This window comes from Pistacia vera, unplaced genomic scaffold (assembly GCF_008641045.1).
Source record: "Pistacia vera cultivar Batoury unplaced genomic scaffold, PisVer_v2 Contig35, whole genome shotgun sequence".
Classification (NCBI taxonomy): Eukaryota; Viridiplantae; Streptophyta; class Magnoliopsida; order Sapindales; family Anacardiaceae; genus Pistacia; species Pistacia vera.
Window position 1 is genome coordinate 1,195,670 of NW_022196168.1, and position 16,001 is coordinate 1,211,670.

Genomic DNA, 16,001 nt, shown 5'->3' on the forward strand with positions numbered 1-16,001 from the left:
TCACTTCAGCGATCTTAGATCTGGGCAGATGATTAAGCGATTGGTTCAGTTTACTCTTGGTCGCTTCAACGATTTCAGATCGCTTAAGCAAACTTGTTGAGGCAGAATCACAGATATAAGATCGCTTAAGCGATCTTTTGTATCGTATAAGAGATTCTTTCAGTTTACTCTTGGTCACTAAAGCGATTTCAGATCGCTTAGGCGATCTTGCACGAGGTAGAGTCAAGATCTTTTAAGAGATCCGAAATCGCTTAAGTGACTACAGTGGTAATTTTTTGTTGTTGATATTTTGTTTATTAGTTGTTTTGGTTTATTTTTGTTGTTGAAATTTTGTTTATATCGATTGTGTAGATTGTGTGGACCGTAAACTATAGAGACTACGAGTTGGAGCTTATAAGTGAGAAGGTACCCTACTTCCCTACAAGGGTGACGGTGAGGTCGAGTTGGGATGTTTTTGATAGAATAAGGGACATTTTAGCTAGAACGAGGCATGGTGCAAGAGATTTCTGTTGCACTTGTTTCGGTCAGTTTTTAAGAATTGAAACAAATTGGAAAAAGGCATTTTGGGGGCAAGGAGTGCATTACATGTTGCTGCACTCAGTAAAATGCAATAAAAAAAAAAAGAAATATGGTTCGTGGTGGACGGAAAGCCACTACTGTTTGGAATGATGGAGTATGCCTTGGTGACGGGCTTAGGATGCGGGGAAGTGCCATATAAGGCAGAGGCGGATGCAATAAGGACGAGTCCGGGAGCCAAAAGGTTTCGTAAGAAGGTTTTGCAGGGGGCAAAGTCTATTACAGGACATGTTTTAGAGGAGAGGCTAGAAACAGTTCGGTTTAATGATGGAGAGAAGATAAAAGTGTGTTTGCTATTGTTTTTACATTTGATCTTAATGGCTGGTGACTCAACAAAAGCTGTTGAGAATGATTGGTTGTTGTTTGCAAGCGACTTGAAGTTCTTTAATTCTTATTCGTGGGGACGGATATCATTTGAGCGAACCATTAACAGCCTAAAAAAACCAGACATGGCGTTAAAGCAGGCCCAATGGGCTGGGAAGGATAAACCAAGCACGTACAATTTGTTTGGCTTCTCATGGGCAATGCAAGTAAATATTAATAGCTTTTTGTTATATTTTTTATAATATATGTGTTTGAATTATGATATGGACTGTTTTTTTACAATGTAGGCTTGGATGTATGAGGTCATCCCTGTCTTCGCTCAGGCTGGGGGGAGGAGCAACAGTTTGGATGAGCAACAACAATTTCTTAGGATGTTACGTGTCATGTTGAGAGGTGTACCCATTGGGACTACGACCAAATAGACATTAAGATTGAAACGGCTAGGGTAAGATCAAAGGATTAAGCTTTTGAATATGCAATTGCTTTAAAATGTAGCTTCAATTTAATTGATTTTGTTTCTTATTGCAGGGAGTCGTCTGTCCCTTTCTCACCGCTACTGGGGATGAAGCGGAAGAGGATTATGTCACATCTTTCAAAGCATTGGAGGATGAAAGGGATGAACGGATAGACTGCCTGATGCAGGACCTAAAAGGGGTCACACATGTGACGGTAGTTGCAGGGCCACTGCTTGACAACGTGGTTGATGCCGAGGATGATGAAGCTCCAATCGGCGGAAGGCACGAGGATGAGGAGGAGAATAGGGAGGAAGAGGTTTGTATGCCTCAGCAAACTGGTATAACAAGTACCGCTTTGCTGAGACATCGGCGTCGGGAGAATGAGGTGGTTGACCTCATAAACAGCCTGTTTGAGAGTTTTACAACAGCCGTTTATGACAGGTTTGACAAGATGGAAGAGCGCATGAAAAGGGTGGAGGAGAAAGTGGATAAGCTGGTAGAGAAAGTTGGTACAGTGGAGAAGGAAGTTGGTACAATGGAGGAGGAAGTTGGTGGAGAATTAAAGGCGGTTGAAGTGCAAACTGGTTTGAAAATATAGAGCCGAAAGAGCAAGTTTGTGAAATCGCCTTACATGGTAGTGACATAGGTAAAGAAGAAGAAAATTAAGAAACAAATGGAGGAAGAACCAGAAATGGAGGAGGTTGAGATGGTTGGTGGAGGAAGTGGGGCGGTGATAATGGAGGAGGGCAAGGTAGGAGGCGAAGGAAGCGGGGATGTAAAAATGGAGGAAGTGGGCAAGCGAAAATGGATTCAAATATCGATTTGTATAGGCCAATAGAGGAAAAGAAAAAACTCTTCTATGCCTATTACAATGGATCAGGAAGTAATGCCCATATAAAGTGTAAGACAGGGGATTATCCCTGAGAATGGTTTGAGAAGTTGTTGACAATGAGCACGTGGCTTGAGGACTCGGTGAGTTATTTTCGCTTAATTTTTCTTATTTTTGCCTATGCTTTCCATACTTATCTTGTTGTTTTCATTTGATGCAGCACATCGATGAGATATTGGCACTGATGAGGCTACGACAGACTACTGATGGTGATCTATTGTATCCCGACTGTGCCATCACCGATGTGGCGTTTGGCCAAAAGCTTGTTTCGGCATATCGCACTTCAATTAAAAATGTAGTTGCTAGTGGTGTAGCAAAAGGACTGAAGCGAAAAATATTGGCCCTATAACAGTTGGACTGCATCTCTGATGATTTTCATTTTGATGACAGGATTATGCAATATATACGAGGGGATCGGCCTAAATATGGCCACGGTTGGGCCTTTGTTAAAAGAGTGTACTGTATCATCCTCGTCAAACAGATGCGCTGGATAGCAGTCATTGCGCATCTAGAGGAGGGGTTGCTGAAGATCCTTGATTGTAACCCAACTATTTATCGAGACAAGCAGTTGGAGGTCGAGTTGGAGCCACTGTCCAGGTTGTTCCCGCGGTTGTTGTGTGACAGCGGAATGTTTGAGCGCTTGGGTGATCAAGTACTAACCGGAAAGTGGCCAATTAAGCACTCTACCGGCCCAATAAATGAGTCAAGGTAAATTTTGTATAAAACTAACTTACATAATACAATTGTTCTATAAGTTTATTCTAATGCTAATGTCTTCTTCCTATTGTAGTGCTGAATGTGGGGCATATGCCCTGAAATTTATTGAGTTCAACATGACCAACACCCCAATGGACGGCTTGAATGAGAAAACAATGAGAGACTGTCGGGAGGGCTGGGCTGTCGACTGCTTCCATGGGTAGATGGATCCGTTTTGAGTGAGTAGAACCCAATCAAAAGTTATGAAAGTTGGACTTTGAATTTTGTAGTTTATGTGATGTTGATGTTGATACTTGGGTTATGGTGCTGATGCTGCAGGTGTCATGCTTATATGGAGCTTTACCGAAAGAGACGGACTGAGTGAACTTCTCACTACCCACTCTGTAACTTTTTTACGTGTTTTTTTTTTATTTACAAAAGTTGACGTGTATGTAGGTGTGTGCTGGATAATTTTGCATGTTCTTAGCAAACAATGAGAGGAAACTTCTCAAAGGCTAGTTGGCAGGAGGAGGCATCTACAATAAAGGGATTGTGCAAAGGTGTTAGTGACATTAAACTCTTTGGCATCAAAAAGTAAATTAAAGGCAGTGTATAGGAAATTCTCAAGTCCAGATCGTTGTGTTGTGGCTCTTCTTGCGGTAGCCAAAAGTCTTGTGCCTACAGAATCATTGTAAAGAATTGGATCTGACATTTGGGAGATTTTTTTTTTGTCCATATAAGATATCTCATTAGCAGTTTGAATTTACTATGTATGGTGTGATCATTTGCTTCACCCAAGTTGGATAATGGTTTTTTAGCGTTTTGTTTCATTTTGTGTATCACTATAACGTGTGATGTACTGGTGTGATTATTTGATTCACCACAGTTGGGGCTAATGGTTAGCTTGTCCAAATATTTCGATACTTGCCGCATCACATGCCTATTTTTTATTTTGTGTTTCGATAAACAGGTTACATTGATGTCTCTTATATTTTGATTTGTGATAAATTAGATTGATATAAATTACTTAATTTTGCGATACAAATTCTTTTCAGATTTGGGAGGGAAATGAGTGATGTACAAGTTTTTCCCAATCACAGTCATTTCAAAATTAATTAACTTAAAGAATGGCATGGTACCAAACAATTACGTATATAACCAACCACATATATCTCTTAAACGATCAAGACTTTTCCAGATATGATCGCTTAAGCGACCAAAAGTCTATTATGAAGCATTGCTTAAGCGATACATAAGATCGCTTAAGCAATTACCCATCTGGGCAGATGTTCATTCTGCCCCAGAACATATCACTTAAGCGATCCCAAATTGATTAAGCGACAAAGACTCTTTTAGGAAGAGTCGCTTAAGCGATACATAAGATCGCTTAAGCGATCATAGATCTGGGCAAATATTCATTCTGCCTCGGACAAGATCGCTTAAGCGACCAAGAGTCTTTTACAAAAATCGCTTAAGCGATTATAGATCTGAGCAGATTCATTCTGCCTTGGCCAAGATCGCTTAAGCGATCTCAAATCGTTTAAACGATCAAGAGTCTTTTACGAAAATCACTTAAGTGATACAAATGATAACTTATGCGATTTTCAATCTAGGCATCTGTCGCGAACTAGATCGCTTAAGCGACCAGGAATAAAAGCAAAGAATCGCTTAAGCGATACATACGAATCACTTAATCGACCAGAGTAAAAGCAAAGAATCACTTAAGCGATACAGACGGATCTCTTAACCGACTATGTAAATACAGAGGATCACTTAAGTGATCCTATGTATTCAGATATTATTTATTGTATTTCAAAGCATCGGTTAAGCGATTAATGCTATGCTAAACATATAGGGTTTACGATTCGTTCAGTGGACTATGACCGTTATTATATTTATATTAAACATATAGTTCTTCTACGTCAGTATGAAACATATAAGGTGTAGAATGTTTACGTCTATGCTAAACATATAGGGTTTACGATTCGTTCAGTGGACTATGACCGTTATTATATTTTTATTAAACATATAGTTCTTTTATGTCAGTATGAAACATATAAGGTGTAGAATGTTTACGTCTATGCTAAACATATGGGATTTACGATTCGTTCAGTGGACCATGACCGTTATTATATTTCAAAGGTAACCATAGAATCTTAGTGAGCATATGTTCTTCTTCTTTGTTCATAATATAAAGGGTGCGTTTGGTTGAATATTCCTATAAATATTACAAATCTTATTCCCAAAATATTTCTTTGTTTAATTATTTAGGAAATATTAGTGTTTTTTTAATTAATTTTAGACCCATTAAGTGAATTAATTTCATTAATATCGCCAAAAAAAGTTAAAAAATTAACAAAAACACCCCCACCCACCCAACTTCCCAGATTCCGGCTACCACCGACGGCTACAAACGATCAGAAATGGCCGTATGTTCACAGAATGTGACCTTTTTTCGGCCAGATCCACTGGTGGATCGGTGCCGAAAAATGTCACATATGGGCTCGCATCCACTTTCAAAGAAATGGCCGACTTGGATATCCACGACTGACCCAATATTTGGCTGTCGTAACGGCCAGATGGTGACTTTTTTGTCCATCGACGTGCCAGATCTGCCGTGATTTGGCCTTTTCCTGGCCACATCCGATGTCGATCTGGCCGAAAAGGCCATATCGACGCCCTATCTGCCTGATCCGACTGCTGTGCATCGTAACGCCCATTCCCGGTTGGATTATGCAGTGGTGCCGGAATCTGGCACCGTGGGTATGGAGGTGTATTTGTTAATTTTAAAATTTTTCGTTGGTCGATAGCGATTGTACTAAAAGGAACTTCGTTTACACAGGGTCGCTTAAGCGATCCGAGATATCGCTTAAGCGATTCTTGTCTTTTTGTCTTGGTCGATTAAGCAATCGAGATAACTCGCCCGCTTACATTCTTGTCTTTTGTCTTGGTCGATTAGCGATTGTGGATCGCTTAAGCGTCATGTGATTAGCAAATCAATATCTACCCAGGTGCACGATGCTTAAGCGATCTGTATCGCTTAAGCGATCTGTTTGAAAAACCCTTTGTCGCTTAGCTATACTTTAGTTGCTTAAACGATCATGGGCAATATATACTTTTCCAGCTTTTCTCCCTGAATTTTGACAAACTAAAATTACCAATACGATTAATTCCATACTTTCTCCTCAATTTGAACACCTAATTCCAACTAAAATCACCAACAAATATTTAGGCCATGTACAAGAATATAAAGAATGATTTGTTAAAGGTAACAGAAAATTTAAAACATCATACTTGAAAACATAACTCATCAACGGTTGCCTTTGCAAATCCCTGAATTTCATCATTCTTCGAACCTAATTTTCTAGATCTGCATGTATTACTTCTAGCAACTGTTTCTCTTGTGGCTAGGTTGCTTACAAATTGAGCACTTATTCATCTTCTGGGGAACCTCAGAGCTGATGGAATACGCTTAACTCTTTTTCTCCCTTTACTGTCTTCTTGAATGGCGGATGGATGAATAGTCAGCCAACTCTGGCAACACTACCCACTGCTCTTCTGGAGGCACTGGATATATTGTTTCTGAATAAGCTAGCATGTAGTGATCTACCATATAGAGAGGGAGAAAGTTCCATGTAAATTCTTGAACCAAAACCGGCTTCCGTTGGTGTTTCAGTGCTGCTATGCATGAGGACAGGTAACGTTGAATCAAGCACTTTACAGCTTGCAAGTTTACTACAAGGTTAACTAGAGCATCCAGACCAACCGCGCACAGTGAACTCTTGCATTAGAGGATAGGCAATAGTGATTTGACAGTTCCTACGTTCTCGCAATAATTTTTCAGCTGACGGAACAAGGTGTGAGTAAAATTATCTGACTCTGTACGATGCTCATGGAACCACCTGACAATGTCCTCTGGATTGCATCAAATTGTCAACTAGGAAACTCCTCTTTCTATAACAACTTCGAATTTATAGACTCCGTTATATTCGTGGTCATGACATCAAACCTTTTTCCTAAGTAAGCTTCTACTCATCGCTCGAAACCAATATCTGCTCAGATACTTAGCAACTTTATCATCCTTGATTCGGATTTGGAAGTGCTCCTCGAACTATCAACCCGATAAGCTTTTGCTGCCATGTAGTATGTCTAAAGGGCCACACACTTAAACTTTTTGTTTTTATGTTCTCAACCAAGGTGCCTCATACAGAATCTGTGATGTGCTTGACGGTAAATGTGGCATTCCCCTTCTTTATAGAGTGTGGCCTATCGGATATTATGCACAACTCGTCACTGTCAGCACTATCTTTCGTAATTACTGAAAAAACCAAGTCCCACGACTCGCCATTCTCAAAGTCAACCACACACCTGCAACAGATATGTGATTCTCGCTGTCCTGTGTAGTGGCCACCAACAATGTACCTCCATACTTTCCCATCAGAAAGCAACCATCAACATCCAACACCTTTCTCATGTTTACAAAACCCCTTATGCAAGAACTGTAAGCAACAAAAATATTTTAAACATCATATTCTTGTCCCACTTCAAACCGTCTGCTACCTTGGTTTGTCAACTCAAGTATTAACGGTACGCTTCTAATACTGCGTACCGGTGCTCCGCGTGTAGTATGGCAATGGTCCGGCCTGGGCCGGTACCCCCTTGGCCCAGGCCAAGCCTAGCCTCAATGACACGGCCCAACCCGGCCCGAGCCCGCTACGGGTATGATAGGCAAAGCCCAAGCCCGGCCCGACTGGTTTTTTATAACCGCAGGCCCGGCCAAAGCCCGCCTTTTTTAATAATGTTTATTTTTAAATATTAATAAATTTCAAATTTTTATATTTTTAATTTTAGAAATGGTTTTTAAATATTAATTGGTTTATTTCCACAAATAATTTAAGCAATAAGTGAGCAATTAAAACTCTATAATAGTTGATTATACTAACTTTCAGCTGTGCATAATATGTTATGGTGAAATCCACTTTAATAATTTTAACTAAACCCATCTAACCCTTTAAAGGCAATTTTAACATGTTAAACCTTTAATATGGGATGAAATTGGAGGTAGGGTTTGGGAAAATGATATTATATTATATATATATATATTATATATATATATCTATATATATATTATATATATATATTAAAGAGATAATATGTAATTAAAATATATAGTATAGGTAATTAGTAAATCAATACTAAAATTTTCGAGACGGTGGGGCCGGGCCTAAAGATATACCCTGCCCGGCCCGTACCCGAGTTCGGGCCTTAAAAATCAAGCCCAGCCCGACCCAAGCCCCAACCTCGGGTAAGCCCGCCCCTTTCGGGCCGGCCGGCCGGGTACCCGAAATGTCGGGCCATTGCCATCTCTATCCGCGTGCCCCTCATAACTTGTGCAGTTGTCTCCCTTTCCAGCATTTCCAGTAACTAACATCACATCCCACTCTATGCGCACAAGTCTCTGAATGTCTTAGGAGATGGATCTTTCCCTTCAACGAACCGACTTTTGACAAATTATCCAATAACATGGCGGACGCTTGTCGATGCTCACCTGAAATATGTCTCAAACCACATGTGTGCTCAGAGTATATGTGCAGTAAGTAAATTTTTCGAACTCCACCACCTTCTACAATAAACCCGCCTTGGGTCACGACATGCAACCGTCATAACCATGAATGTGACTTTTTGGTGATGAACTCAAATTACCTCTCACGGCAACAATTTTAGCTTCCTCTACCACTTCCTCTTTGTTGTCAAATAAATACTCTATGCGCACTCCGATCCATCCGTAAAAAACATGTAGCTGATTCCCTACTACCTCCAATTGCCCCCTCTGAACCTATAAAACGACCATAGTGTTCTCTTCCTCATAATCTACTACGCCTTCTGCATAATCTGTATTTAAAGGAATCTCTACATCTGTGGGAACATTATGGGTTCTCCTCCTCAACATTTTTCATTCTGCCCCCCATCACCAACCTCTTCTACAGTGTCCTCCCTCACCACCCAATTCACTGTCTACTCTTGATTTTCAACTAACAAATCAATGGCCTCGTAGTTCAAATTAAAACCAGCAAATCTCTCGCCTACTTCCTCGTTATCCCTTCCTTGAACCAATCCAAAGGTTTTTCTACAAAAAACCCTTAAAATCGGCCTCGAACCATTATCGCCATATCAATCTATATAACTTCACACTTCATCCGACTTTAATATAGTAGGAGTACCTTATAATGTTCAAGAACTCTGCTTAAAACATACTTCACAACTATATCACTACGCGAGCAACTCAAATTACCTCTTCTAATTATTTCATCAATCAACTCATCAAAACTAACCTCTGTGCTCATAGCAATTGGTATAACTTCTTTGCTCTTCCCAATCCACTTCCATTTACTTTCTTCCTCCACCCACTCACCAAAATATTCAACACCCAAAACAACTTGTCCCATGAGTAATAATAGCCAACTACCTGTAATGCAAGAAAAAAAAAATACTCTTAAATGCTGTACTAAGGGTTTAAATATTTTAAAAAGAATCTGCACAGTCGTTTATATGGTCTGGTGTATCACTTAAGCGATCATGGTTATTTATACTGGATCGCTTAAGCGATCAAGTGATCTTATGCCATTTACTGATTGCTTAAGCGATCTGCTCCTATACACCAGACTTTTAGCAGATCGCTTAAGTGATCTATCTGCTGCATTACCAGATGTACCAGATTGCTTAAGCAATACACCAGATCGCTTAAGCGATCCATCATACCTAGAACACATTTTTAGTCATTTCTACCTACAATCGATCCATCAAACCCAGAACACATACCCAGAACAAATTTTCAACATATTTCATTCCTTTCAACTTCCATTACATCAAACATAGCCCAACAACCTAAACAACCAAATCAAAATCATGACCCAAACCCAATCAATGCTAAATCAAAATCATAACCCAGATCTTTGTAAATTGAAATATGAAATTGAAAGAGAGATACACATACCTGGACGAAATGTCAGGAGGAGGAGAAGGATCTATGTTGGAGAAGAAGATATTAATGGCGGAGGAATGCGTTAACGTGGCGGGAGGAAGAATAAGAAGGTGTTTGGGTTTATTTGCAAGAATTTCGACTCTTTACAGACATATTATAATTTTTAAAAGATTACATAATTATTCATTAATCCTAATTAACCTCTAATCATATTTAATTAAGCTTAATAAAAAATAAGCCTATTTAGTTAACATTTACAAACTACATAGACTCCGTTTGTTTCGTTTTTGAGAATATTATTATTAGTATTCCCAAAAAAGTTAAACGGTAAAATGTCATTATTACCAAAATATTATTCTATATTTTTAAATTTCTTTTAAACCTCCTAAATTTGTTAATTTAAGTAAACACCCTCAAATATTTTTTTTAGAAATTGCAAAAACACTTCGGCCACCCTCCGACGGTGGTGGGCGTTTGTCTGTATTTAATAGGTGGGTTGGGGGTGTTTTTATTAACTTTTAATAATTTATTATAGGGGTGTTTAGTAAATAAATAAACATAAGAGATATTTTTATTAATTTTCAAATCTTACATCATAATACCCATCCAATTTAATTTTTTTCGAAAGATTATTTTAAAAACTATTAGAATAATGAATCAAACGGAGCCATAGTCTTTTAATTAAATTTTAACTCCAAATGTCTTTTTAATAAACTGGCCCGTGCGTCTGTGTAAACCAACGGCCGGAGGCGCCATGCCCGCAACATAATATGCACAACTACAGGCTCAGAGCTTTACTCTCGGGCTCTATACGCTCACTCTCTAACCCCACCAATCGTCACTTACTTCACTGCTCTCCTTCTAGGCCGAACGCCAACGCCTTGTTTAACTTACTTGCGCTACTTCCACTTTCTGCACCAAAACGACGCCGTGGCTTCTGCGGCTACGCTGCCGAGCAGTTCTCCGACGACGAGTACGAGTGTGACTATGAAACCCATCAGGTATTTTCTGTTCCGGGTCTTTGTTTAATTTTTGTTTTCAGTTTCATTTTGAAGTAAGAACAAGGGAAATATCTATTGTTATTAGAGTTTTGAATTGGCCAATTTGCGTGATTTGAAAATAGAGAGACTTTACTTGTAGTGGAGGATTATCATATTTTTTATAAAACTTGTTTTAATTGTTTATGGCTTCTTTGTTGAGTTTGTGAAATTGGAATAAGAAGAACAAATTTAACTTTATTGACAATTTTTGTCTCTGCGATATCTGGTCTAAATCTGTTTGGGTGCTGAGAAAGTGAGAGTATGTATTGTGTAACTAGAAGTTTGAAATGGCCGACCTGGTTTGGAAAATAGGTGGAGAAAAGGAGGTTTTGATTAAATTTTATGGAAGAAATTCCTAAAGAATTTCATGATGGGATTTAGAATCTCTCTTGCAGATTAGGCTTGTGATAAGTACATGAAATTTCGAGAAAATTCTCCAATGATTTTAGGGAAAGCTTAGTTTTGGATGAATTTCAAAACTTGTGAGGCTTGCTTTGGTTTTTGCCGAAGCTGATGGGTGTGTTCAGTTAGATTTTTCCTAGCACGTTTGGTCTCTGTACTTTTTTGGAAAATGTAAAACTCTGCTAAGCTATGTCAAATAGTTCAATTAGGCATGTAAGACATCAAATATTTTATGGATACTACACGTGATCAATAAAAAGAATTTTGGTGTGACTCAGGGGAGATAAATTTTATTTTATTTTTTTAACGGAAGGTGGGAGTTTAACTGCATTGAAGTTGGTTCCTTTTCCTTTTACCTTACCAAAGTTTGGTGTAAATGACTATGGGAAAGGTTTGATCCTAATTTCTAGTATTTGATCATAGGCGTCATCAACGGTGGCCAATATTGACGAGTGGAAATGGAAACTCAGTGTGTTGTTACGCAACGAAACTGACCAAGAGATCATCTCCAGAGATAAAAGAGATAGAAGAGATTATGAGCAGATCTCAAATCTTGCTAAAAGGATGGGGCTTTACAGGTACATAACTGCCATATGCCTTTTTTTTTTTTTCTCTCTCTCTTTTTCAGTATTTTGTCAACCGGTAGAGATGATAATTTATGTGTCTTGATCACTGAGTGATTGTATGTTATTTCACCTTACATATTATTTGTTGCTGTGACAGTCAAATTTATGGAAAAGTAGTAGTTGCGAGCAAGGTTCCTCTTGCTAATTACCGGCCGGATTTGGATGATAGGCGGCCACAAAGGGAGGTAATGGTTTCTGGAAGGTCTTGAAAGCTTTCAGTTCTATATTGCGAAGGGTTTTTCTTTTTCCTTTTTTTTTTCTGTATCTGAAGAGTTGACTTTTTGATGCTTCATTTGTGTAGGTTGTGATCCCCCTAAGCTTGCAGAGGAGAGTCGAAGGTCTCCTGCAGGAGCACCTTGATAGAATTCAGTTAAGTTCCGGAAAGGTTACTGAGAGTTCAGATGAATTGAAGTCCATTGATCGGGTTGAAGATGTGAATCTGGATGAAAATCCAGATTCTTTCCTCGATCGGTCTGTTATGGAGAAGGTTCTTCTAAGGAGGAGTTTGCAAATGCGAAATATGCAAAGAGCTTGGCAGGTATGGTTCTGGTTACTTTTATGTGCAGCGTGTAATATTTCGTTTGTGGCGCCATATGACACATTGAACTTCTTTTGTCATTTTTTCAGCTTAAGATACTTAGCTGTAGCAACTTTTTTCTTTGTGACCACTTATGACCACTTTAATTTTTATAGATGTTGCGAATTATTTGTTTTTTCTTTTCTCCAAGATAGAAGTAAAAGAAAAAATGGCTATAGTTGGTTACAGTAGATATATGTTCACAAAAGTCTTAAATATGAACACTCTCCAGAAGTTACAATTGTTTTACAGAATTTTTTGAAAAAAACCTAGTATTAACTCTTTATATTTATTATAATTTTTGTATCCTATTCCTTTTATTTAAGAATGTTACAAACAGAGAACTGATTGTAATTTTCTTATATTGTATTGATAAATTATACATCAATATATAGGAAAATAAAGAACTAATCTAGGAAACAAATAATCTAATCTAGGAAATGAATAATCTAACTTCCTATTTTACAGATTTGTTCCTAATATATATTGATTACAATCCTAATATCCTATTATAGATTTATACACTTAATCATGCAATACTGTAAGATTTTGCATGATTATCTACAACACTCCCCCTCAAGATGGAGCATAGATGTTAATCATGCCCAGCTCGTTACAAATATAATCAATCCGAACCCCATTCAAAGCTTTAGTGAAAACATCTCCTAGTTGCTCTCCAGTCTTCACATATCCTATAGAGATTAAATCTTACTGTATTTTCTCACGAATGAAATGACAGTCAATTCAAATGTGCTTAGTTTATTCATGAAATACGGGATTAGAAGCAATATGAAGAGCGGCTTGGTTATCACACCACAATTTCGCTGGCAAAGAGGTCATAAGACCAATTTCAGTCAAAAACTGATATATCCATATTACCTCACACACAGACTGGGTCATAGCCCTATATTCCGATTCTGCACTAGATCGAGACACAACAGTTTGCTTCTTACTTTTCCATGAGACCAAATTTCCACCAACAAAAACACAGTAGCCCGTAGTGAATCTCCTATCTATTTTGGAACCCGCCCAATCTGCATTAGAGAAGCACTCAATATTATTATGTCCATGATTTCCGTACAAAATACCACGTCCTGGAGCTCTTTTCAAATAACACAGAATTTGTTCTAAAGCTGCCCAATGGTCAACTGTAAGAAAAGACATGAATTGACTTACTACACTGACAGGGTATGCAATATCAGGACGAGTGATTGTTAAATAGTTCAACTTTCTAAGCAGTTTTCTATACCTCTCATGATCTTCAAACAGTTCACCATCTTTGGTAAGTTGCGAATTAGGAAACATTGGCGTACTGCATGACTTAGCACTCAATTTTTCTGTCTCAGTTAATAAGTTAAATACATATTTTCTTTGAGAAAGGAAGATGTCTTTCTTGCTCCTTGTTACCTCAACCCCCAAGAAATACTTCAACACTCCTAAATCTTTTGTATGAAACTAGGTGTGAAGAAATGACTTAAATAATGAAATCCCTGTAGTGTCACTCCCAATGATGATAATGTCGTCAACATATACGACAAGAAGAATAATGTCAACTGTTGATTGTTTGTAAAAGACTGAGTGATCAAACTTGCTCTTTGTCATTCCGAACTTTTTAACTACCTGACTGAACTTTCCAAACAAAGCACGTGGACTTTGTTTCAAACCATACAACGATTTGCGAAGATGATAAACTTTCCCATACTCCCCCTGAGCAACAAACCCAGGTGGTTGCTCCATATAGACTTCTTCCTGAAGGTCACCATGTAAAAAGACATTTTTTATGTCTAACTGATGTAATGGCTAAGAATGAGTAGCCGCCATAGAGAGAAATAAGCGAACATAAGTCAATTTAGCCATAGGGGAAAAAGTGTCAGAATAATCCACTCCATAAGTTTGAGCATAGCTTTTAGCTACAAGACGAGCTTTAAGCCTAGTCACTGACTCATTAGGATTTACTTTAACATTAGACAAGGAATTATGTGACTGATATGTTGAAAAAATACTAGGATTATCTGTCATATGATCTATGGCACTAGAATCAATGACCCATTTGGAGGATGAAGAAATAAGATATGTATTTGGTTTACCTGACTCGGCGAGAGCAGTGACGGAAGTAGATGAGGACTTCAATGATTCTTGATACTGAGAAAACTTGGCAAACTCATCAACCGAAATCATAACCGTCTTCTCAGAAGTATCAGTAGCAGCAACATGAGCTAACTGAGTTTTCTGGGCCTTATTTTGCAACTTTCTACACGTGCGCTTTGTATGACCGGGTTCATGACAGTAGTAGCACAAAATCCCTCCTGACTCCTGACTCCTATTATCACGATTATTCGAACCCCCTCCTCTATTATTGCTTCTGTTATATGAACGCCCAGTGTCATGATTCTGACTTACAAGAGCACTACTCGATTGAACAGATGGAGTGCTTTCTGTACGAAAAACCCTAGTAAATATGTCTTGGAGGGAGGTGATCTCAGAACTGGCGAGAACCTGAGATTTAGCAGATTCAAACTCAAAAGGTAGTCCAGCTAGGAAACTCATAACCGCCATTTTCTCTTGTTGAACTTTCACATTAGCACTCACCGGTAAAAGGACGTTATGTTCTTCATATATCCTTTTAAAGTCCATAAAATAGGCCGTAAGAGACCTATCTTGTTTCTCAGCTTGATAAAAGGCTTTGCATACATCAAAAATACGAGAAACATTCCCTTTCCCAGAATACAAAAAATCTAGATAGTCCATCAATTCTTTCATATATTCATAATGATTAATTAAACCAAGTAGCTCACTGTTGATGGAGTTCCGTATCTGCAAGAACAACCGAGCATCCTCTCTCAACCATGTTTGCTTTGAATCGTCTTCAGACGAATCTTTTGTGAGATGATCATTTTTACCAATGCTTCGCAGGTAAAGACGAATTGTTTTACTCCAATCAAAATAGTTATTAGATCCATTAAGCTTATGTTCCGTAATTTTTGACATTACAGGAACCATATCAGTTATAGGCTTATTAGCCATGGTAAGAAGACGAAAAATTGATCTCAACACAAATAGCCAACACAACTTACAGATGAAAATCAACAAACTGACCTTAACACAAATAGCCAACAAAACTCTTCAAAGAACGAAATCTGATACCAACAGAAATCAACAAAACTGATCTGACCTGGCTGAGATATTGAGGAACTAATCACACAGACTTGTTGGAAATATCAAGACGAAGCCGGGAAGGGTGATCGGAGCACTGTCCTTTGTCACACGCGCCGGCGTGTGAATACTGCCGCAGATGAAAAGGTGGTGCTCACGCGCTGCTCCTCCGGTGACTGGACTTCAGGGAATGGTCGATCGGCAAGAGGGGCTTCTTCCTAGGCAGGCGGTGAGAAAAAAATGCCACTCTCCAGGGTGACTCACAAATAATGCTCACTTGG

At 38.6% G+C, this 16,001-nt stretch overlaps 1 protein-coding gene across 1 annotated transcript in view; it reads left to right on the forward strand.

Moving 5' to 3' along the window:
• Positions 1 to 10,686: 10,686 nt before the first annotated feature.
• The window catches only part of LOC116139249 (DExH-box ATP-dependent RNA helicase DExH3), a 25,727-nt gene continuing 20,412 nt past the window's right edge, over positions 10,687 to 16,001 (forward strand). Inside the window, exons 1-4 of the mRNA XM_031424921.1 lie at positions 10,687 to 10,923; positions 11,788 to 11,942; positions 12,088 to 12,175; positions 12,292 to 12,528. Coding sequence (XP_031280781.1) covers positions 10,693 to 10,923; positions 11,788 to 11,942; positions 12,088 to 12,175; positions 12,292 to 12,528 — 711 coding nt within the window. The 5' untranslated portion in view covers positions 10,687 to 10,692. The remainder of the gene's footprint in view (positions 10,924 to 11,787; positions 11,943 to 12,087; positions 12,176 to 12,291; positions 12,529 to 16,001) is intronic.